This window comes from Cherax quadricarinatus, chromosome 4 (genome assembly GCF_038502225.1).
Source record: "Cherax quadricarinatus isolate ZL_2023a chromosome 4, ASM3850222v1, whole genome shotgun sequence".
NCBI lineage: Eukaryota > Metazoa > Arthropoda > Malacostraca > Decapoda > Parastacidae > Cherax > Cherax quadricarinatus.
Window position 1 is genome coordinate 46,146,364 of NC_091295.1, and position 25,414 is coordinate 46,171,777.

General features: G+C 40.4%; 1 protein-coding gene and 1 long non-coding RNA gene across 6 annotated transcripts in view; both read left to right on the forward strand.

The window, feature by feature from the left end:
• LOC138854260 (uncharacterized) overlaps positions 1–16,050 on the forward strand; it is a 182,769-nt gene extending 166,719 nt beyond the window's left edge. Inside the window, exon 2 of the long non-coding RNA XR_011393465.1 lies at positions 8,017–16,050. This is a non-coding gene — a long non-coding RNA (uncharacterized lncRNA). The remainder of the gene's footprint in view (positions 1–8,016) is intronic.
• Positions 1–16,050, forward strand: part of LOC128684514 (long-chain fatty acid transport protein 4) — a 108,732-nt gene extending 92,682 nt beyond the window's left edge. For all 5 annotated transcript variants that reach the window (XM_053770744.2, XM_053770742.2, XM_053770741.2 and 2 more), the window contains exon 16: positions 961–16,050. In XM_053770744.2, the coding sequence (XP_053626719.2) occupies positions 961–1,118 (158 nt within the window). In that variant the 3' untranslated portion in view covers positions 1,119–16,050. The remainder of the gene's footprint in view (positions 1–960) is intronic.
• Positions 16,051–25,414: the final 9,364 nt, after the last annotated feature.

The window sequence follows — 25,414 nt, forward strand, 5'->3', positions numbered from 1 at the left end:
ATGGAATGGCAGTCAGGATTGTGGAGTTGGAGTCGTGGAGTCGGAAGCAATTCTTAGGTTATTGGAGTCGGAGCCGGTGAAAATGTACTGTCTCCGACCCTTAATATATTTAAATTGTATAGAAAATAAATTAAAAAATACTTAAATCTGGAAATGGAAGGGTTATGTACCTAATGAGGTCATTTCTTTTCAAATGGTTATTAAGTTGTTATAAGTGTTCAGTTGCTTTTTGCTTTTTTTGTAGTTTTAACTTTGAATTCTTTTTAGTAATATCGAAGGATGTACTTCAGATTTTTTAACTATTAGAGAAAGATGTTTCTGACTCAAGATTTTCTTTTATAGTTTCTTTTACATCCTATTAATTTATACTTGATAGTCTTTTTATGAAAATATAACCTCATTGTTCCCCTTTTTCAAGTTTTGTCTTTTGTTTAACTATAAGGTTGCTAAATCTTTGTAATTTCTTTAATAAATATAATAAAAAGCCAGAGTGGCATAGCTATAGCATTTAAAGCCAAGCTTTACCAGATTACTGAGCTTGTATGTTGCATGCTTGCAATCTGTATATAATTTAGTTTATTTAAAATTTATTCCCTGTATCAATATATAATTAAAGGAGTCAGAGTTGGAAGTGCCATAAATAAAGGAGTCGGAGTTGGACTCAAAAGTTTTATATGCCGACCCCACAGCCCTGGTAGTAATACCAGTTCTACTTATGAATTGCAAATCTGGAAAAGTGCATGGAATAAAAAGGAACAGACAAATATACAATGAAAAAATAAGGAAAACCACAGAGATAAGCAGAGTTACTGAAGTTTTATATAAGGTGTATTAAAATTTTATGAGACACATTTGCTCATATTTAAAAAACTTGTATTGGATGAGGTATAGTCACCTCTTCAATCTTGAGAAGGTTTTTAATCTTTCATTGTTTTATCAAATTTTCATTTCATATTTCAGGCACTTTTAAGCTGAAGAAATTGTCACTGCAGAAGGAAGGCTTTAATCCCACCATCATAAAAGACAAGCTTTATTTTTTTGATGCCAAACTTGGGAAGTATGTAGAACTTACTGTTGAACTCTTCAACAAAATTGACAGAGGACAAGCTGGCTTGTAAAAGCACTTTTGAAAAATATTTCATCTCATTTCTAAACTTTTTTTTCTTTTTTAATTTGAATTTTGAAGTTTATGTACTTCCAGTAAGACAGCTGTTGAATGAACACTGGTGAATGTTTTCCTCTTTGGGGTCACCCTACCTTGCTGGGTAATAGTCTATGAATTGATTACTAAAAAACATGAAAGAAATTTTAAAGTTGTTTCAATTTACATGAATATAGTACAGACGATGAAAAAAATAGATTTTTAACATTATAAATGAAGGGACGCTCGATATCCTGGCACTAAGCAAAGCAAAGTTAAAAGGGGTGAGAGAATATCATTGGGAATGAGTAAATGGAGTTAAATCAGGTGTCTGGGAGAACTAGAACTAATGATGGGATAGCGGTACTGTTAAATGATCAGCTAGAGAGAGGAGGGGGTATAGGTGTTTGAAGTTCAAGAATTATATGGATTAGAACAAAAATGGGTTGAGATATGGATTATAGTAAGTGTTTATGCACCTAGTGGGTGAAACAATTAAGTGAATGTAACCTAAAGGGTTTTGAACCAAGGGAATAATTGCTAAGTGAAAGAGACTTCTAGACGGCTTAGTAGATAAGTTTATAGTTCCGGGGATAAATGATAAGGGGGCCTCTAATGAAATTATATATAGAAAATGTTTAATAATAGGTAATACTGTACTTATTTTAAGGAAAAGATTGATAAATAAGTAAATATGATATAGTGTTCAGTTACAACAGTTAAAGGACTATGAGACTAAGAGGTAAATCATGGAATAGGATAGAAAAAAAGGTGGATGGAGTGTTAAGGCATCTGTGAAAGGAAGAGAATTTTTCTATCGAGTCAGAAAAAAAAAAAAAAAAGGCATGGGCTTTATGGTGTGAGTATTATGCTGAGAACATGAAACCTACAATTAGAAGACAGTGCGGAGTTAATCAAAGTGTAATTCAGTATGCAAAGAACGGTGGGGCTAATGTGGTTTGGGCAATTAGCTGATGGAGTAGAATAGGATGACAAAGAGGGAGTATAAACCTGGGGTGGAAGGAAAAAGGGATAGGCGTCATCCCAGGAAGGGCTGGAGGGAGGGTGTAGAGGTAGCTTAGAATGCTAGGGGGTTGAGCATCCAGCAGGCTTGTGTGAGCATGTTAAATTGGCGTAAGTGAAGATACAGGTCCGCCATCACTAATCCGGCATCATTGGGACCTGTAGTGTGCCGGTTTAGTGCATTTGCATGATTACAGAGTGGTTAGATTAGAATACGCTTAATTAACATATCAGTAGAGAGACTTTCCGCTGCATCTTCCTCAACTTCATCACTGCTTTCTCCTCCACTGGCTTGCTGCTGTGGATTTACAACTATCTGCACAATTTCTGAGTCAGTACAGTGATGAAATTTGAGTCAGCATAATAATTAGTCATTATAATAATGAAATTTGAAATTATGCAAGCCGAAATTAGTGCCGGATTACTGATGGGACCAGATAACTGATTGCCGGATTAGTGATGGCTGACCTGTAAATAGTTTTAAATCCTTGATGCTTTGTTTGTGTGCAAGATAACATTTACAATGGGACTCGTAGGAACTAGTTACTGGACTCGAGTCGTGCAGATGGGAATTACAGAACCTGCACTATGAAGAAGTGACAAGGATGTTGCAGTTCTATGGGTAGTTGAGTTGTGATGTCTATGCACTTCTGGTAAGACAGCTGTTGACTGAATTATGGTGAATGTTTTTCCATTTTTAGGTCACCCTGACTTGGTGTGAGACGGTGTATTAAAATACAATGGTTCCTAACCGCTGCATAGAGGTGGATCCCACCTAAGTAAAACCACTGAAAACTAAAAGCATTCTATATTTTAGTAGTCATTATTAAATATTTTTAAACTAGTTGGTGCTAGCAACTCACTATTTGACATAGTAGTATTGCAGTTTGGCTTAGAAGTCTGCTGATAATGACCCTTATTTATATATATATCTATACTGGAAATACCTTGCTGTATATATTGAAGACATGCCACAAAAATTTGCCAAAGCTGTGTTTTATGAATATTTACTAAACTGTACATTGTAAAACAAAATTAATTTACCATGTTTCCTATATGTGGAAGTAGTATTGTACAATATATGTACTAGTTTCTATATCTGAAAAGCATAGGATTTGAAATCATTTAGGAAATGCATGTTTTCTGGATATATACAAAGACTTCCATATATGGGATATTATTTTAATAGTTTTGTTAAGTTGTCCTCTGGGAAGAGGATAGCTATTTGTTAAATGAAAGGCTTGAAGGCACTAATTACAGTACATTATACTGTTCAAGTAGAAAATTAATTGCATGCTCATGCAATACCAAAGCAATAGAAGCTTTAAAAACAGCTAATTCAGTAAAGATGTTTTAAGTATTCAATTATTTGATTTCAACACTGAATGACCCATACTGGTTTAAGTGCTTATTTGTGAAAGCTGAATAATAAAATTATTATATAAAAATAATAGTAATGATAATATTTGATTTATTTATATTTTTTGCATGAAAATTTATTGAAAAATTTGCAGATAACAACTTGGGCAAAATATCTTGAGCTCAGTTGAATAAATGATGTAAAATTGAAAATGCAACTCCTGGTTATTGTACGGTAATTATTTTTCAGATAAGCAAAATTTTACATTATATCCCCAAAGATGTATTCATAATGTTAGCTCTTATTGACCCACATGGTCTTTGCATTTTTTCGTGAATATGGCACAGTGGAACACTGTATGTTTGGACATGGATGGCTCGTATATTTGGAAACTGTTTTGATCCTCAGAAAATAGTTTTAGAATGAGAAAATGAAAGTTCCAAGACAACAGTATAGTGGATCCCTAGCATTAATTCATTCCTGAATATTGTGTGTAAGTTGATTGTTCAGACCTCGGGACCAATTTTCTCATAGGTATCCTTGTTATAATTGGAGAGTCTTTCCCCAAACCATAATATAATTTATGTAATGTTGCCTACTTTTTTAACTAAGAAAAATTGCCCAAAATTTTACATTCAGTACTATTCTGTTTTATTTACAAATACTGTTAAACATTGTTTAATATAGTGAATAGAGCTACATGTTTATTCAGCCAGACTGTCTCAGAGAGAGAGAGAGAGAGAGAGAGAGAGGGGGGGGATATATTGTGCTGGTAAGGTAATAGCAATTACATTGTGGTATATGAAATAGGTGGTAAGTTACTAAATGCTGTAAAGAGTTTTTATGAGGATAGTGAGGCTCAGGTTAGGGTGTGTAGAAGAGAGGGAGACTACTTCCCGGTAAAAGTAGGTCTTAGACAGGGATGTGTAATGTCACCATGGTTGTTTAATATATTTATAGATGGGGTTGTAAGAGAAGTAAATGCTAGGGTGTTCAGGAGAGGGGTAGGATTAAATTATGGGGAATTAAATACAAAATGGAAAGTGACACAGTTACTTTTTGCCGATGATACTGTGCTTATGGGAGAGTCTAAAGAAAAATTGCAAAGGTTAGTGGACGAATTTGGGTGTGTGCGTGTAAAGGTAGAAAGTTGAAAGTGAACATAGAAAAGAGTAAGGTGATGAGAGTATCAAATGATTTAGATAAAGAAAAATTGGATATCAAATTGGGGAGGAGGGGTATGGAAGAAGTGAATGTTTTCAGATATTTGGGAGTTGACGTGTCAGCAGATGGATTTATGAAGGATGAGATTAATCATAGAATTGATGAAGGAAAAAAGGTGAGTGGTGCATTGAGGTATATGTGGAGGCAAAAAATGTTATCTATGGAGGCAAAGAAGGGAATGTATGAAAGTGTAGTAGTACCAACACTCTTATATGGGTGTGAAGCTTGGGTTGTAAATGCTGCAGCGAGGAGGCGGTTGGAGGCATTGGAGATGTCCTGTCTAAGGGCAATGTGTGGTGTAAATATTATGCAGAAAATTCGGAGTGTGGAAATTAGGAGAAGGTGTGGAATTAATAAAAGTGTTAGTCAGAGGGCTGAAGAGGGTTTGTTGAGGTGGTTTGGCCATTTAGAGAGAATGGATCAAAGTAGAATGACATGGATAGCATATAAATCTGTAGGGGAAGGAAGGCGGGGGTAGGGGTCGTCCTCAAAAAGATTGGAGGGAGGGGGTAAAGGAGGTTTTGTGGGTGAGGGGTTTGGACTTTCCAGCAAGCGTGCATGAGCGTGTTAGATAGGAGTGAATGGAGACAAATGGTATTTGGGACCTGACGAGCTGTTGGAGTGGGAGCAGGGTAATATTTAGTGAAGGGATTCAGGGAAACTGGTTATTTTATATAACCGGACTTGAGTCCTGGAAATGGGAAGTACAATGCCTGCACTCTAAAGGAGGGGTTTCGGATGTTGACAGTTTGGAGGGATATATTGTGTATTTTTTATACGTATATACTTCTAAACTGTTGTGTTCTGGGCACCTCTGCAAAAACAGTGATTATGTGTGAGTGAGGTGAAGGTGTTGAATGATGTTGAAAGTATTTTTTTGGGGGGGATTTTCTTTATTTTTGGGTCACCCTGCCTCGGTGGGAGACAGCCGACTTGTTGGAAAAAAAAAATAGTGAACTCCCGCAACATTACAGTGTTACAGCATTTCATTTATACATCTTTAAGTAATGTTTTAGCTAATTGAAAATTGGCAGTGATGATGTCATCACTTAAGTGATGCTGACAATATTAAAGAAATGTTAATCTCTGTATATATATATCCTTTGTCCATTTAAATACACGTTTGTGATTTTTTCTTGTAGGCAACACTTCGATGTAGGAAGGGTTTGCACACCACATGATTAGTACAACACCAGTCTCATGGCTGTGTGGACAGCTGCCTCATATCACTCGTGGTTTTCAACTTTCATCCTCTGATATTTTCCTTATTTATAGAGCTATGTCATTGAACTTTGGATATAATGCAGGTAACACTTTAAGAATTATCAGATACAGTTTGTCTTACAATTTTTCCAAAGTCAATATTTTGGAGTGAGGATAGTGAGACTCGGGTTAGGGTGTGTAGGAGAGAGGGAGATTATTTCCCAGTAAAAGTAGGTCTTAGACAGGGATGTATGTCACCATAGTTGTTTAACATATTTATAGATGGGGTTGTAAAAGAAGTAAATGCTAAGGTGTTGGGAAGAAGGGTAGGATTAAATTATAGGGAATCAAATACAAAATGGGAGTTGACATAGTTACTACTTTTTGCTCATGATACTTTGCTTTTAGGAGAGTCTAAAGAAAAGTTGCAAAGGTTAGTGGACGAGTTTGGGAGGGTGTGTAGAGGTAAAAAGTTGAAAGTGAACATAGATAAGAGTAAGATGATGAGTGTATTAAATGATTTAGATAAAGAAAAATTGGATATCACATTGGAGGGAGGGAAAATGGAAATGTGAATATGTTCAGAGATTTAGGAGTTGACTTGTCAGCAGATGGGTTTATGAAGGATGAGGTTAACCATAGAATTGATGAAGGAAAAAAGGTGAGTGGTGCTTTGAGGTATCTGAGACAAAAAACATTTTCCATGGAGGCAAATAAGTGAATGTACGAGTGTCTGGTGGTACCAACAGTGCTACCAACACTCTTATATGGGTGTGAAGCATGGGTTGTAAATGCTTCAGCAAGGAGGAGGCTGGAGGCAGATTAGATGTGTCTAAGGGCAATGTGTGGTGTAAATATTATGCAGAGAATTCGTAGTGTGGAAATTAGGAGGAGGTGTGGAGTTACTAAAAGTATTAGTCAGAGGGCTGAAGAGGGGTTGTTGAGGTGGTTTGGTCATTTAGAGAAAATGGAACAAAGTAGAATGACTTGGAGAGCATATAAATCTGTTGGGTAAGGAAGGTAGGATAGGGGTCATCCTCCAAAAGGTTGGAGGGAGGGGGTGAAGGAGGTTTTGTGGGCAAGGGACTTAGTCTTCTAGCAAGCATGCTCGAGCATGTTAGATAGGAGTGAATGGAGACGAATGGTTTTTGGGACCTGACGACCTGTTGGAGTGTGAGCAGGGTAATATTTTGTGAAGGGATTCAGGGAAACCGGTTATTTTTTATATAGCCGGACTTGAGTACTGGAAATGGGAAGTACAATGCCTGCACTTTTAAGGTGGGGTTTGGGATATTGGCAGTTTAGAGGAACATCTAAACTGTTGTCTGAGCACCTCTGCAAAGACAGTGATTATGTATGAGTGATGGTGAAAGTGTTGAGTGATGAAATGGCCGATGTGTTAAAAAAAAATTAGGAGTGAATTTATTTTCCCTAATTTTGGGAATTTTTTTTTATTGCCACAAATGCATTTTTTGTTTGTTATATTGTCAGAGTTTGTTTTAGCTAATCTTATCAACTGGGATACATTAGGTAAAAAATTAACTAGGAAAAAATATTATAATTCTGCCTTACAACAATCTTAAGTATTAAATCTATAGATGTTGAGGGCTGAAGAGGGGTTGTTGAGGTGGTTTGGTCATTTAGAGAGAATAGATCATAGTAGTATGACATGAAGAGCGTATAAATCTGTAGGGGGTAGGAAGGCGGTGCAGGGGTCATCCTCGAAAAGGTTGGAGGGAGAGGGTAAAGGAGGTTTTGTGGGTGAGGGGCTTGGACTTTCAGCAAGCATGTGTAAATGTGTTAGATAGGAGTGAATGGAGATGAATGGTTTTTGGGACCTGATGAGCTGTTGGAGTGTGAGCAGAGTAATATTTAGTGGGGGGATTCACGGAAACTGGTTCTTTTTATATAGCCAGACTTGAGTCCTGGAAATGGGAAGTACAATGCCTGCACTTTAAAGGAGGGGTTTGGGATATTGGCAGTTTGGAGGGATATATCTTTATATATGCTTCTAAACTGTTGTATCTGGGTGTGTCTGCAAAAACAGTGATTATATATGAGTGAGGTGAAAGTGTTGAATGATGATGAAAGTATTTTCTTTTTGGGGATTTTCTTTCTTTTTGGGTCACCCTGCCTTGGGAGAAGACGGCTGACTTGTTGGAAAAAAAATTTTTGAGCAGTCTCAGTCAAGCTAGTGTGAGCTGTCTATACATGCACAAAATGAACATATATAATTTTTTTTTTTTTAATCCCCAAAAAGAAAATACTTTCATCATCATTCAATACTTTAACCTCACTCACACATAATCACTGTCTTTGCAGAGGCACTCAGATACAACAGTTTAGAAGCATATATAAGATATCCCTCCAAACTGCCTATATCCCAAACCCCTCCTTCCAAGTGCAGGCATTGTACTTCCCATTTCCAGTACTCAAGTCCGGCTTTATAAAAATAACTGGCTTCCCTTAATCCCTTCACTAAATACTACCCTGCTCACACACCAACATGTTGTCAGGCCCCTAAAAGTCATTCGTATCCATTCACTCCTATCTACCATGCTCACACATGCTTGCTGGAAGTTCAAGCCCTTCACCCACATAACCTCCGTTACCCCCTCCCTCCAACCTTTTGGAGGACGACCCCTACCCTGCCTTCCTTCCCCTACAGATTTATATGCTCTCCAATGACCAAACCACCTCAACAACCCCTCTTTAGTCCTCTGGCTAATACTCTTAGTAACTCCACACCTCCTCCTAATTTCCATACTCCGAATTCTCTGCATAATATTTACACCACACATTGCCCTTGGACAGGACATCTCCTCTGCCTGTAGGCACCTCCTCACTGCAGCATTTGCAACCCAAGCTTCACACCTATATAAGAGAGTTGGTAACACTATACATTTGTACATTCCCTTCTTTGGCTCCATGGATGACGTATCCCACTTTGACGGTTTTTTCCTTTTCTTTCTAGTAGGCTATATGGGAAAAGGGGTTACTAGCCCATTGTTCCCGGCATTTTAGTTGACTTTTACAACACGCATGGCTTACGGAGGAAAGATTCTTATTCCACTTCCCCATGGATATGAAAAGAAAAGCAGTAAGAACAAGAACTATTAAGATAAAATCAAAGAAAACTCAGTGATTGTATATACAGTAAATGTGTATATAACCAGACTTGAGTCCTGGAAATGGGAAGTACAATGCCTGCACTCTAAAGGAGGGGTTTGGGATATTGGCAGTTTGGAGGGATATATTATGTATTTTTATACGTATATACTTCAAAACTGTTGTATTCTGGGCACCTCTGGAAAAACAGTGATTATGTGTGAGTGAGGTGAAAGTGTTGAATGATGATGAAAGTATTTTCTTTTTGGGGATTTTCTTTCTTTTTGGGTCACCCTGCCTCGGTGGGAGACGGCTGTCTTGTTGAAAAAAAAAAAATGTATGTGTAGTGTGACCTAAGTGTATTTAGAAGTAACAAGATGTACCTGAAATCTTGCATGTTTGAGACAGAAAAAAAAAAAGACACCAGCAGTCCTACCATCATGTAAAACAAATAAAGGCTTTCTTTTTACACTTACTTGGTAGGACGGAAGTACCTTCCTGAATGGTTGCTGTCTACCAACCTACTACCATGAATGAATCCATGTATGAATTCATTTTGTACAAATGAGAAAAAATTATTGTAATTTAGCCTTAGAAGAATTGTAAATATTAAACCTCCAGTTATTTTCCAATCTCAAAGAAATGCAAGTTCTCTGTACACGTATGAAATGCACATAAAGTGTGAAAGGATTTGGTAGAAAAAATGAGAAAATGACATTCAAAATTCAGCCTTAAGTAATTCATAACTAGTCCTGTGTTTTGGAAGTGCAAGTCTGTGTTTGTTAGTCATTAACCCTTTCACTGTCAAGACCCCTGATCTTGAACTCACTCTGTGTCGAAAAATTTAAAAGAAAAATTAATTTATGAAATGATAGAGAATCTTTTCCCGATGGTAATGACACCAAAAGTACGAAATTTGATGGAAAAACTTGTGGAATTACCCTCTCACAGCGATCTCGGCGATATTTACACATCTGTGATTTTGCCCACTTTGAGCCCTCTTTTCAGCCAATTCCATCATTCCAGTCGACCAAACTCATAGCCTTTTTGCTAAAACTCCATTTGTTCTATCAATTGAATGCAAGAAATTGCTCATTGACTGATTTCAGCTACCCAATAAAGTGATCAGGAATTGGTAATTTGGCCAATTTCATACACAATTCAAGTAAGGCCAATTTCAAAATAAGGACCAGAATGAACAATGCAGACATTCCTAGCACTAAAATAACGTCGCTGTTCAAACCATACCACGGGTGGGGTTAGAACCCGCAATCTGGAGTTTTGAGACTGATAGTGGGTTCTAACCCCACCCGTGGTATGGTTTGTTTCCAATTGTGTCATTACAATTTCGTGAGTCACCTTCTCTGTTCATTAGTCACGTCTCCAGGCCCCTCTTATATTACGTTTGCTTTCCATTTTGAATTTTTATTCATGCAAAAAATAGAAGATTTACTGTTTTGCAGACTATTGCACTTTTGTAAAAATGGTATAAATAATATCGGCACACTTTTGAAAGAATATTAGACTTACCAGTTCACATGTATTGGGTGTGTGGCGTGATATGTTTGCTCTTGAACATCAGCAAAAATCAAACATTTCCGCTACTTTGAGCTCAATTTCAAAGTACTTTTAGTCCAAAAACCATTCAAAATCAATTCTATTTCTGTAATATATCTTCCACTCTATCAAATGAGACCAAGACAACGAGAATATGGCTATAAATACTATACGAAAATACACTGCAAAGTTAATGTTTGAAACCAAACACACAGTTGGAGTTTTTTTTTTTTATTATGCACTGCGTGCTGCAGGATTTTTTTTATACAGTGCACACTGACCACTCAGACCCATTCTCTCACATGTAGGTCTACCAGCTTTTGGCGTAGTACTACAGCACCAACACTGGCTTGTAAGCCGTAGTACTACGGCACCAACAGTGAAGGGGTTAACTAGTTAAACAGCCATCCATATATGTTCAGTAGCTTTATATACATTAGACATTTGTGCAGAAATTGCAGAGTTTGTGGGAAAATATAATGGAAGTCTAGTTAGCAGGAAGTGATGGTAATGAACAGGTAGGTGGCAGGTTGTGGATACTTATCTCTTAACATGCATTCTGCTATTAATATTTACGTATGTGCCTTATCAAGTACTGCCATCTAAGTTTTATGTTAAATAAGATTCAAAGATGAAATATTGTCATTAAAGCTGAAAAACTAGAAAACATGGTAGACTTTCACAAGATTCCTGGCATTGCCACATAAACCTACATATTTTAGCACTAATTTTATCACACTTAATTTTCATGTCCTATATCATGTACTAACATGTACACAAGGTTTATGGCTATGAATGCTGTCATAATTATACATCATAATTTATGTTCAATGAAGGAATTTTGTTTGAATGAAAACTTCGAAATAAAGACAGACAGCTGATAATGAACGTATTCTGCATCCATGAAGTTTTTGTGTGGCTTGCCCTTCTCCTCCACACACTTCCTCTTAATGCTAAGCCTTACATCATTCTGCACTGTTAGAAATGCTAACTACAGACTTCATCAGATGTGCAACATTCTATTTTGCTGGATTATATTCAAAGTCAAAGATTTATTTCCACATAATGCAGTGTTTGTACAGAGATGGGTGACATTGGTTGTGCATGGATAAAGCCTGTGGTTATATTACATGCAGAAAGCCCATGGTTATATTACATACAGAAAGGCCATGGTTATGGACTTTCTATATGTAATATGTAAATGAAATAAGCTACTGACGCCACTAAAAAAGCCATACCACGGGCGAGGATAGAACCCACAATCAGAGAGTCGTAAAACTTATCTCATACCATGCTGAAGCCACTGCTAGCCACCATTGGCCACCACCAGCAGCTTCCTCCCATCAACTGTTTAATTGTTCAGAAAGCCTTTGTTTAGAGAGTTTTCTGTTTCATTCACTTAACAATGATTACAAAGTATAATTATGACACGCACAACTATAAGCCTCGTACATGATAAATCATAAGAGTTTGTTGTTATTAGTACAACTGTTTGCATCTCTTTCTTTTTCTTGTGAATCAATTAGATTTTCATGGTCACTATTTTTAGACAGATCAGAACTTCAAACAGCCTCCTTTTCCAATCAAGCTGAACTTATGGTGTTCCACTAGTAATAATATATGCATAATGTGTCCTGGATGGTACACAAGCACGTGTACTGTAAGCATAATGTTATCAGTATTTGCTTATAACTACCCATACTTATAATTGAAGTTGGTGCTGTAGATGCATAATTCCTGCCTTTAATTAATAAGCTTCTAGTATAAGGTCTGTAGTATATAGAAAATATTTGAGCTTATACAAACTGTGTCCTTGTCTATTTTAGTACAAGTTTTGTTTTACTACCATACAGTAACAGGTGGATATAAACAATGGATTCTTTTTGGTAAGTGCTCTTATAAAGTACAATTGTTACACAAACTTTTTTACCTCAAGAACTGGCAAGTCTTCATTATGAATTTATGTACTGTACGAGACAACAATACTTGAAGAGTGCTCTAGGAAACGTGTGTATAAAATTTAAATATGCAGTACTCGTTCCTGCCATGCACATAATTTGTTACTTTATGGAAGTTGATAAATCAAACTAAGAAATGTAAAGATTAATGGAGGGGAAGTATGTACAGTAAACCCTCTTATAACATGACATCACATAGTACGATTTTGTGTATATGTGATTAAAACAGTGTATCCAAAATTTCATTGCTCACTTTAAAAGAGCTTTGGTATATATTAGTGTCATAAATCTAAAAACAAGTATTGTAATTCCATTAGGTTCCTCCATAGAATTTCTCAGTTTGATGAGTACCTTCCATTCCTCTTACTCTCCCACTGTTCTTGATAAGCAAGTGATGCCCACTTGACAATTTTTAATACAATTAAGGTTTTCCCAAAATTTATATAACTTATGATTGCTTAATTTATATAAAACACCTGTATAAAATGATCGAAGAGAATATTCATTATGCATTAATACCACGAATTAAAAAAAGATCAATATCTTCATTATTATAATTACACTAATTACACATTCACATGCTATCTGATGTACCTATTCTAGCTTTATTGTTACAATTGATGAACATTTTTATTGATTGAAAAAAGTGTGAATAAGTGTTTAAACAAGAAAGTTAATTTGACCGAATTGCTGTGCATACAGTACTACGGACTTCTTGCGATGTGTGTGTCACCTGTATGCTTTTTATAAAAAAAAATTATTATTATTTTATCAATATTGCTGTGAGCCAAAGCCAGAGTTAGCCGCTCTCTCCACATATCTGGGGCACAGCTTCTCACAACATATTACTTTTCTTATTGACTCTCGTTAGTTTTTCAGATGCATTGATCTTTAGTATGTTTGTTTGGTATAGGTGTGCTAAGTTCTTATTTGTTTGCTACAGTTTGATAAGGAAATGTGGCTGTTATTTTTGTGATGTAAACATGTCCTTAGTTTGTGTCAGCTGATAAACTCCTCTACATCCAACTTAGCCCAGTAGACCCACATTGCCCTTCCCAACACCTTTCAGTGCTTCAAATAACTACTAACAGAATATAAGATAAATAATATTGTAGAAATTTTTACCTTGTATGATAGTAAAACTAAAAATTTAATTGTCACATTTGGAGGTGCTTGGAATATAACATCTTTTTTTTCATGTTCTTCACTTTACAAAACACTGGTTTTCACAAGGTGCAGATTTTCAGGAACATAAGCTGCTTGTTACAAGAGGGTTTACTAATATGCAAAATACATTTTATATAATGTAATGTAAATGTAGAGTATTGGAGACAGAGTGCAGGAAATTCTCATCTTGAATTCATGTTTATTCATAATTTGATTATTCTGAAGCAAATGAGGTTTGATCCTCCCATTTACTGACTCCCCACCCTCCCTGACAAGAGCTGTGTGTATGACTACCTGACCACATCAGGTGCCTTTGTTTTTTATACAGTACTAGTACATCAAGATGTTTGTTTTTAGACCAAGTTATTCCCTCTAGTACAGTATATCTAAATACTGTGTGTTATTTTCTAGTTGGATTTTCTTAGAAAAACACACTTTATATTTGTATGTATGAGGAGAGAGTAGAGTATGTAAGGAACAGTATATTGTATTTTATATTATACTGTGCTTTAAAGTTTTGTATGACATTATTTGAGTACAGGCTGCTAATTATTTAAATATATGAATTGAAACTGTTGCATATAAAAATAAAAGCTAATATTTTTATATGCAAAATGCAGCTTTAAGAGACCTTATGGATTCATAATCTTTCTAATGTAAACATGATACTTCTATTATAGTAATATATTGCTGTTTATCTACACAATCTGTGTTCATCTTGTCCACGGTCCTTTCTTTGTGTGTGTTTATTAACCATATAACTTAAATCCGTGAATGCTGGGTCAGTAGCAATGAATATAGGACAGGGTTTTTGTAGGCTATACAGTAATAGTTACCACAGAAAATAAATGTAGACGAAGAAAAAATGCACAAGCCTTTATTTGGACAGTGTTTCACTCCAGCTTCTTTAAGCCCTGCTTAAAGCAAAATGCCTGAGTGATGGCTTGTTCTGCATATTTGTGCCATTGTTTCCACTCCTATCATTATTACACCCCTCATGCCACAGTAATGGCTAGGTGGTGCTTGCTTTCATACATGCTAATGCCAAGGTTATATTAATTCTGTTTTTAATTAGATTACGTGAAGGCAAACTGACATTTGCATGACTAGGGAAGTCTGGACCATAGACATCATTGTTTATCTGGAGAGAGTTCCGGGGGTCAACGCCCCCGCGGCCCGGTCTGTGACCAGGCCTCCTTAGGTCAGTGTCCCAGGATGCGACCCACACCAGTCGACTAACAGACTAACACCCAGGTACCCATTTTACTGATGGGGAACATAGACAACAGGTGGAAAGAAACACGTCCAATGTTTCTACTCTGGCTGGGAATCGAACCCAGGCCCTCACCGTGTGAAGTGAGAGCGTTAACCACCAGGATGGCATGCACAATTTCTTCCCAATAATGATATCCCAGTACATAAACTATTATTCTACACTATTACTCCTTCAATCCACATACTCTCTCCCTGTATAGCCTTAAGACTAAATATTTCAGTGTGTTTGCTGTTTTGGTTAACCAGTATGTATTATAGTTTAGTAAATCACATATCGCCTTACTGGAGTAACACTTAACACGGTCATAATGCTTAGGGTTTAAACTTAACAATCCAGGTATTAATAGTGTTGCATCGTTAAAAATGTGAGTACTAAATGTGTTACTCTATGATGATTGATGTTCAGATGCTGAGGGTAGTGATAATTTATTATATTGTATTTGTTTTATTCTTTGGTACCAGTACTTGCCTTAGATGTTAACATACTGTAGCCCTTTGAAAATCTGACAATATAAGATAAACTAATAGCCGTTTTCTGTCTTTACAGTATTCACACTCTACCCCTCTTATTATAGAAACAGTGACTTGCTTTTCCATTTTGTCTTTGTTCTTCCCTCTTCTGTGCTTATTTTAATGTATTTTTTTCCTGTTTTGCCTGAGGTAATATTCAACCTTTCTAATTTTTTGTGTATCACCAAGAGCTATTGGTGATTGGTTTATTCCTTTTCTTCGATCAAACTTGATTAACTCATTCCTCAGGCATTTTATGGCCATTATGGTGTTTAGTGCTTCCGCATAAGTATGATAATGCTGGTGGCTATTATATTAATGTACCATTATAGCTTCACAAGCATGAGTCATTTAAGAATTACTGAAGTTGTAATGTACTTTTATTACTCTTGACATATCAGGGGAAAATTATGCAAAACTCCAACCTGTTCAGGAAGAATTGTCTTATTATAGTACCGTATTGCCTTCTATAGTAATTTGTGTATCATAACGCTATTAAAGAAATAAAATTTTAATGCAAATCATTCACTAATTTTATTATCCAGACAAAATTATATGTACAGTACCTTAATGATACAAAAACCATTATTCTTTTAATTTCTAGTAGAGCCAATTCAAGGAGGGGTACCTTTCTGTGGCAAAGAGGCTCTTGCTCTGATGAAATGTGCCTTGTCCACTTCCTTAGATTTAATTTAGATATCCCCCCCTCCCCTCATAATATTAGCCTCAAAAGTGGAAAAATTTTCCTCTTTCATAAAACTCAGCTCCTAGATAGAAAAAAAAGGACCACTATCAGTCCTGTTCTAACATAGCATCTGTTGGTAGTGCTGTGGTGGTCATGTCACCCATCACAGTGGAAATTAGATCATTTAATTAAGGGCATATCAGGTGACCCTCCAGTGAGACAACTGGTGGCCATTGGCAGTTACTTCTACCACCATAAATAGTTGAAAGACAATTGTATGGTCAGTGCTCTTGTCTAATCAGGTAGTTTTGCTACCTCTGTGCGATCGCTCACCGTGTCCTCCGTGACGCTAAACGCACTTGCTGGCGAGATTGTCTCCACCATCACCTCTGCTTCCTCTATGAGTGCAGTCTGGAAAAAAGTACGAAAACTGAGTGGTAAATATTCTCCTGACCCGGCTCCTGTTCTGCGGGTTGCCGGTGTTGATATAGCAAACCCACTAGATGTTGCCAATGAAATTGGCAATCATCTGGTCCGTATTTCTCAGGGACTCCATCTATGCCCCTCGTTTCTTTCCTCAAAGTCTGCGAGAGAGTTAGCACCCTTGGACTTTTCTTCTCTCAGAGAAGAATAGTAAAATGTGCCTTTTACACTTCAAGAACTGGAGGCAACACACTCAGCTTGCCGATCATCGGCAGCTGGGCCCGACGACATTCACATTCGTATGCTACAACATTTACATCAGTCAGCCCTTGCAGTCCTATTATGCCTTTACAATCTTATTTGGTCACAAGGAGTTCTTCCACAGCTGTGGAAATCTGCCCCTCTTCAAGGGGGGCTCCTTGGCGTGGTGAAGAGGCTCTTGGTCTGAGGAATTAGGCCTGTCGGTCTTCTTCCTCAGACCGAACCTAATTACCCCCCATTCTCCCCTCCCCTATCCCATCCTCCCCTTTTTCCATTCCTCCTCCTCCTCCTCCTCACCCCTCCCTTTTGCCCTTCCTCTTTTTGGCCTTCGGGATTTCTCCCACAGGCGCGCTAGTTCCTAGGTAGGGGAAAGGAGACCGGGGTCCATCCCATTCCGTTGAGGTTCTTGGCGGTGGCATAGTTTGCCGTGGAATCTGGATTGCCTGGGGATGTCCCGATCCCTCTCCGGTATCCCGGAGTAGCTTGGGGTGTCTTTTGGGCGACTGGTGTATCTCTGGAAGCCACCTTTCGGATTCCGGGGGTGGTGGCCGAAGGAGGTATGCTTTGTGGCGGATATCCGGCCGCCCTCTCTTTTGTCCACCGAGGTAGCTCGGCAGATGTGAGGTTGCTATCCCGGATTGCTGGTTTACTGGCATGAAGGGTAGGGTATGGCACGGGTTCCATGCTGCATCTGCGCTACTAGTAGTGTTGAGGTCCTCTTGGGTGCGGAGGGAGATTTCCGGCCCTTTCATTCCTCCTGGGAACTATTCCTCCCCGCTCCCCCCTTTTTTTATTCTTTTTTTATTTTTATTTTCTTTTCTTCTTTCTTTTTTTTTTCTTAAAAACAAAAAGCAAAGGAGTAACCTAACCATGGCAGCCCTAGTCCATGAAACCACTACCCCCGGGCCCCTTCTTGATACCGCACCCCATTCTGACCCTGCCTTGTGTTTAGACCACTCTTCGGACACTCCTGATGCCCCTGTACCTCTTGCTGGTGCTGTTTCCTCACCCGCTTCAGGTACCGGGGCTTCGACTGACTCCTTCGATTTGTCTGAACTCCGCTCTCCTTTGACTATGCTTCCGGCTTCTCCCTCTACGGTACGGCAATTTTCGAATCGCCCACCCATTTCATGCCGGACCAACTCCGGTCCTACTCCTAAACGCCAACGTCAATCTCCTGATGATGCTCCGTCGTTACCTTCCCATTCTACTCGGAAAAGACCGACACGTCAAGCACTCCCTCTCCACACTCGGTTTCGGACCATACAATGGACTAAATTCTTTACTTTAAGACCAACTTCTTCTGCCTACCTTTCTGACCATAGTATTGCCAAAGCGCTCCTGCGTCATGTTGGCAGAGATATTTCATTTCACGCTCTCAAGAGCGGTACGCGCATCGTCACTGTCCAGAATGCTACCCAGCTCATGATCTTTCTCTCCTTTCGAATATCGATACTACTCCTATCACTATTGAAAAACATCTTTCTCTCAATTCTTGTAGTGGTACTGTCATTCTGCCCCATACCATAGTCCAACAGAATTTCCAGTCATGTGGCAATGACATTTTTGAACAGCTGGAACTCCAGGATCTCCCAATCCTCAAAGTAGACACTTATGTCCTTCCTGCCCGGGGGCAGAGACGTTACCCTTGCAATGTGGCTCGTTTAACTTTTGACAGCCGAGAACTCCCGTCCTCTGTATATGTCGCGGGACATCGGTTACAAGTTCGAAAGGTGATACCTACACCGCAACAATGTAGAAATTGCTGGCGTTTTGGTCACCCAGCGAAATATTGCAGATCTATGGCCGAATGCACAGTCTGTGGTGCCGACGACCATTCTAATACATCTTGCAGTCAACCTCCATCTTGCCTTAATTGTAATGAAGCTCACCCTTCGTACTCCCGCCGTTGCCAGGTCTACTTAAATGAACGTGAAATCCGTTGCCTCAAAGAGGCAGAAGGTCTCCCTTATGCTATGGCAGTTACTCATCTCCGCCTCCAAGGAAGACTACCCCGTGTTTCTTATTCTCGTGTTTCCAAACGTCCCCCCACTTCTGGGGTCCCATCTTCTGCAGCCTCCTCTGTTGTTACCCCTCCCATAGCCACTACGGCATCTAATCCTTTTGCTGTCCTTGGCTCTGACGTCCCAACTACAACTCAGTCTGTTCTCACATCTTCGCGTCCTTCCTCACAAGCCCCAGTATCGACAAGACCTCGTACGACACCTAATACCAATCGCCCCTCTACTCAGAAGTCCAAAAAATCCACATTGCTCAAATCTTCTTTGCCCCTTCCTTCCCTTCTTCCACCTCCACACTTTACCTTTCCAGTCTCTGTACCTAGTTCTTCCCCTCTCTCTGGCTCTATTACAAGTGTGGAGATTCACCCTCCTCCTCGTACTATGCCTTCCACCCCCGTCCCCTCCCAAGTTTCTCCCTCTTCTGTCACCTCCCAGGTTTCTGCCTCTTCTGTCCCCCCCCACACTTCATCTCCAGTCCCTTACACTTTTCTCTCCCCCTCTACTTTGGTACAGTCCATTACTGTCCCAATCTTTACTCACCCTCCTCCTCCTATCTCCAATATGGTCTCCCATACATCTTTGAATTCAGAAACACTTGAAGCCATTTCAGAATATATTGCAGAGACTAAACCTTCAATGGACACAGATTCACTTCCTGTTCCTTCTCTTCCCTCTCCATCTTCACAACCCCATTCTTCGCAACGCTCCGTTCCTTCGCTACTTGAACATCTTCCAATGCCACCACACGTTGGCTTTTCTAACCCCTCTAGTCCATAGGTGCCTTTACCTACAGATTCCTGATATTTTCTTCATCGCCAATCATGGCCTATTCACAGTGGAATATCCGCGGCCTCAGGGGTAATCGGGGTGAGCTTCAGATGTTGCTTTCCAGGTTTTCCCCTGTTGGTGCTTGCTTACAAGAACCAAAATTACACTCGGCTGTTTTCCAACCTATCTCAGGCTATAATTTATTGTGTTCTTCGGATCCTTTCTCAGATGGGACCTTTAATGAAAGTGCCCTTCTTCTACGCAATGATATTCCGTACTGTCAACTATTTGTCCATACCTCGCTGCATTACACTGCAGCCCGTATCCACTTGAATAAGTGGTTTACAATATGTTCTTTATATCTCTCTCCTCGAGCATTTTCTATCCCAGACTTTGCCTTTCTTGTTTCATCCTTACCACCACCACTTCTGTTACTTGGTGATTTTAATGCCCACCATTTCCTCTGGGGGGGGTCTCATTGTGACTCACGTGGCATTCAGTTGGAGGCTTTTCTTGCCTCTCACCCCTTCCATGTTTTAAATACGGGTACTCCCACCCATTTTGATCCTCGTACTCATACTCTCTCTTGCATCGATCTATCAGTCTGCTCTTCCTCCACTGCACTAGACTTCACCTGGTCTGTTCTACCAGACTTACATGACAGCGATCATTTTCCGATCATTCTTACTTCTCCTTCCTATTCACCACCTTTCCGTAGCCCTCGCTGGCAATTTGATCGGGCAAATTGGGATCTTTACTCACACCTCACTGCTTTTAGTGAGGTTCCTTCTTCATCCTCCATTGATGAGCTCCTACACATCTTCTCGACATCAGTTTATACCGCAGCTTCTCATTCTATACCCCAAACCTCAGGCAGGCATTCTCAGAAGTGCGTGCCTTGGTGGTCTCCTGCTTGTGCTCGTGCAGTACGTTTGAAACGTGCTGCATGGGGCAGGTACCAGTACAATAGAACCGCTGAGAGACTTGTTGATTTTAAGCAGAAGCGTGCAATCGCTCGCCGTGTCATCCGTGAAGCTAAACGCACTTGTTGGCGAGACTATGTTTCCACCATCACCTCTGCTTCTTCTATGAGTGCAGTCTGGAAAAAAGTGAGGAAATTGAGTGGTAAATACTCTCCTGACCCGGCTCCTGTTCTACGGGTCACTGGTGTTGATATAGCAAACCCTCTCGACGTTGCCATTGAACTTGGCACACATCTGGTCCGTATTTCCCGAGGGCTCCATCTATGCCCCTCGTTTCTTTCCTCAAAGTCTGCCAGAGAGTTAGTACCCTTGGATTTTTCTTCTCTCAGAGAAGAACAGTATAATGTGCCTTTTACACTTCAAGAACTGGAGGCAACGTTCTCAGCTTGCCGATCATCGGCAGCTGGGCCTGATGACATTCATATTCGTATGTTACAACATTTACATCGGTCAGCCCTTGTAGTCCTCTTACACCTCTTCAATCTTATTTGGGCACAAGGAGTTCTTCCCCAGCTGTGGAAATCTGCCATTGTTCTCCCTTTCCGCAAACCGGGTACTACAGGACATGATGCCTCCCACTATTGCCCCATCGCTCTTACTAGTGCAGTTTGCAAAGTGATGGAACGCCTCGTAAATCGACGTTTAATGTGGTATTTAGAGACTCACAACAGTCTCTCCGCTAGTCAATATGGCTTTCGTAAGGGTCGTTCTACCATAGACCCCTTACTACGCTTGGATACGTATGTTCGTAATGCCTTTGCGAATAATCACTCAGTTATTGCCATATTTTTTGACCTTGAGAAGGCATATGACACAACTTGGAGGTATAATATTTTGGCCCAGGCCCATTCCTTAGGCCTCCGAGGCAATCTACCATCCTTCCTTAAGAACTTTTTAACTGACAGACATTTCCGTGTTCGAGTCAATAATGTTCTTTCCCCGGACTTCGTCCAAGCTGAAGGTGTCCCTCAGGGATGTGTTCTAAGCACAACACTTTTTCTCCTTGCTATAAATGATTTGGCCTCTGTTCTTCCACCCAATATTTGGTCATCACTCTATGTTGATGACTTCGCTATTGCTTGTGCAGGCGCTGACTGTCACCTTATTGCAGTTTCTCTCCAGCATGCGGTCGACCGTGTTTCCACTTGGGCCACCACACATGGGTTTAAATTTTCAAGTACCAAAACTCACCAAATTACTTTCACTAGACGCTCTGTTATCTCCGATCATCCTTTGTATCTCTATGGCTCCCGTATCCCCGAACGTGATACAGTCAGGTTTCTAGGCCTTCTCTTTGACCGTCGGTTAACCTGGAAACCTCACATTACCTCTCTGAAGGCAACTTGTCACAGCCGGCTAAACCTTCTTAAAACCCTTGCTCATCTTTCCTGGGGAGCTGATCGTCGAACTCTGCTTCGCCTACATTCAGCCCTCGTTTTATCGAAACTCGATTATGGTGACCAGATTTATTCCGCGGCCTCTCCTGCTACTCTCTCTAGCCTTAACTCTATCCATCACCAAGGCTTACGTTTGTGCCTTGGTGCTTTTCGCTCTTCCCCTGTTGAGAGCCTCTATACAGAAGCAAATGTTCCATCCTTGTCTGATCGCCGTGATGCCCATTGCCTTCGTTACTATGTACGCTCTCACGATCTACACAATCCTTCCATTTATAGAATGGTCACCGATATTAGTAGACATTCTTTATTCATTCGCCGCCCCTGTTTGCTCCGTCCCTTTTCTCTTCGCCTACATTCACTCTTGTCTTCCCTTCAGTTACCACCTTTATATGTTCATGTAGCATCTCACTTTTCCCTACCCCCCTGGGAAGTTCCAGCTGTTCGGGTCTGTTCTTTCGCACTCCCTTGCTCGAAAGCTCAACTGCCTACGGTGGCTTCCCGCTCTCTTTTTCTTGATCACTTCCACTCCCATTCTCATGCCACCGCTGTGTACACAGATGGCTCTAAGTCTTCAGACGGCGTCGGATTCGCAGCAGTGTTTCCGGACAGCGTCGTACGGGGGCATTTACTATCTTCAGCTAGCATTTTTACTGCTGAACTGTATGCCATTCTTGCAGCACTTATTCGTATCGCATCTATGCCTGTGTCATCATTTGTAGTAGTCTCAGACTCCCTTAGTGCTCTACAGGCTATACGAAAATTTGATACATCTCATCCCCTAGTTTTCCGTATCCAACTTTGGCTACGCCGTATCTCTACCAAACATAAGGATATTGTTTTTTGTTGGGTCCCTGGTCATGTCGACGTACAGGGCAATGAACAGGCAGACACTGCTGCGCGGTCAGCAGTACATGACCTACCAATTTCCTATCGAGGTGTTCCATTTCTGGACTATTTTGCTGCAATAGCTACCCACCTTCGCACCCGTTGGCAACAACGTTGGTCAACTCTGCTCGGTAACAAACTTCATTCTATTAAACCGAGCATAGGTTACTGGCCGTCTTCTTGTCATCAGTGCCGAGGTTGGGAGACCACTCTCTCCCGCCTTCGCATTGGCCACACTCGTCTTACTCATGGGTATCTCATGGAGAGGCACCCTGTTCCTCTCTGTGAGCAGTGTCAAGTTCCAGTATCGATTAGCCACATTCTGTTAGACTGCCCTCTCTATCAACGAGCACGCAGAATTTACCTCCAACGTCGTCTTCGTTCTACTACTCTCTCTTTACCTTCCCTTCTTGCTGATGGACCCTCCTTTAATCCTGACTCATTGACTTCTTGACAACGACTGATTTACTCCACAAACTCTGATGATACTTTTCACACTCCCCTCGGCCCTTTCTAGTTCAGTCTCTTGCTGCCCTTTACCCTTTCACCATCCACTACCCCGCTGTTATCCGTAACCTATTACTCATCCATCTCCCTTTTGCCACCTGATGCCCTCGCTTCCTTCCTGCCCTGCAGCGCTGTATAGTCCTTGTGGCTTAGCGCTTCTTTTTGATTATAATAATAATCTATGTTGATGACTTCGCTATTGCTTGTGCAGGCACTGACTGTCACCTCATTACAGTTTCTCTCCAGCATGCGGTCATCCGTGTTTCCAATTGGGCCACCGCACATGGGTTTAAATTTTCCAGCACTAAAACCCACCAAATTACTTTCACTAGACGCTCTGTCATCTCCGATCATCCTTGGTACCTCTATGGCTCCCGTATCCCTGAACGTGATACAGTCAAGTTTCTGGGCCTCCTCTTTGACCATAGGTTATCCTGGAAACCTCGCATTACCTCTCTGAAGGCAACTTGTCACAGCCGGCTGAACCTTCTTAAAACCCTTGCTCATCTTTCATGGGGAGCTGACCGTCGAACCCTCCTCCGCCTACATTCCACCCTCATTTTATCGAAACTTGATTATGGTGACCAGATCTATTCAGCAGCATCTGCTACTCTCTCTAGTCTTAGCCCCATTCATCACCAAGGATTACGTTTATGCCTTGGTGCTTTTCGCTCTTCCCCTGTCGAGAGCCTCTATGCAGAAGCGAACGTTCCATCCTTATCCGATCGCCGTGATGCCCATTGCCTTCGCTACTATGTACGCTCTCATGATCTCCGCAATCCTTCCATTTATAGAATGGTCACTGATATTAGTAGACATTCTTTATTTGCTCGCCGCCCCTGTTTACTCCGTCCCTTCTCTCTTTGCCTTCATTTGCTCTTGTCTTCTCTTCAATTACCACCTTTCTATGTTCATGTAGCATCTCACTTTTCCCTACCCCCCTGGGAAGTTCCAGCTGTTAGAGTCTGTTCTTTCTCTCTCCCTTGCTCGATAGCCCAACTGTCTATGGTTGCTTCCCACTCTCTCTTTCTTGACCACTTCCACTCTCATTCTCATGCCATTGCTGTGTACACAGATGGCTCTAAGTCTTCTGACGGCATAGGATTCGCAGCAGTGTTCCCGGACAGCATCGTACGAGGGCATTTACTATCTTCGGCTAGTATTTTTACTGCTGAATTGTATGCCATCCTTGCAGCACTTACCTGTATTGCATCTATGCCTGTGTCATCATTTGTGGTTGTTTCAGACTCCCTTAGTGCTTTACAGGCTATACAGAAATTTGATACACCTCACCCCTTAGTCCTCCGTATCCAACTTTGGCTATGCCGCATCTTTACCAAGCATAAAGATATTGTTTTTTGTTGGGTCCCTGGTCATGTTGATGTACAGGGCAATGAACAGGCAGACACTGCTGCGCGGTCAGCAGTACATGACCTACCAGTTTCATATAGAGGTATTCCATTTACGGACTATTTTGCTGCAATATCTTCCCACCTTCACACCCGTTGGCAACAACGTTGGTCTACTATGCTCGGCAACAAGCTTCAATCTATCAAACCGAGTATAGGTTACTGGCCATCTTGTTATCACCAGTGTCGAGGTTGGGAGACTACTCTCTCCCATCTTCACATTGGTCATACTCGTCTTACTCATGGATATCTCATGGAGAGGCGCCCTGCTCCTCTCTCTGAGAATTGCCAAGCTCCATTATCAGTCAGCCACATTCTGTTGGACTGCCCACTTTATCAACGAGCACGCAAAATTTACCTCCGTCGTCGTCTTCGCTCCGCTGCTCTCTCTTTACCTTCCCTTCTCGCTGACGGACCCACCTTTCATCCGGACTCTCTCATTGACTTTTTGACAACAACTGACTTATTTCACAAATTCTGATACCTTCAGCCCTTTCTACTTTAATCTCTTGCTACCCTCTACCCCCGTACTATCCCCTGCCCCGCTGT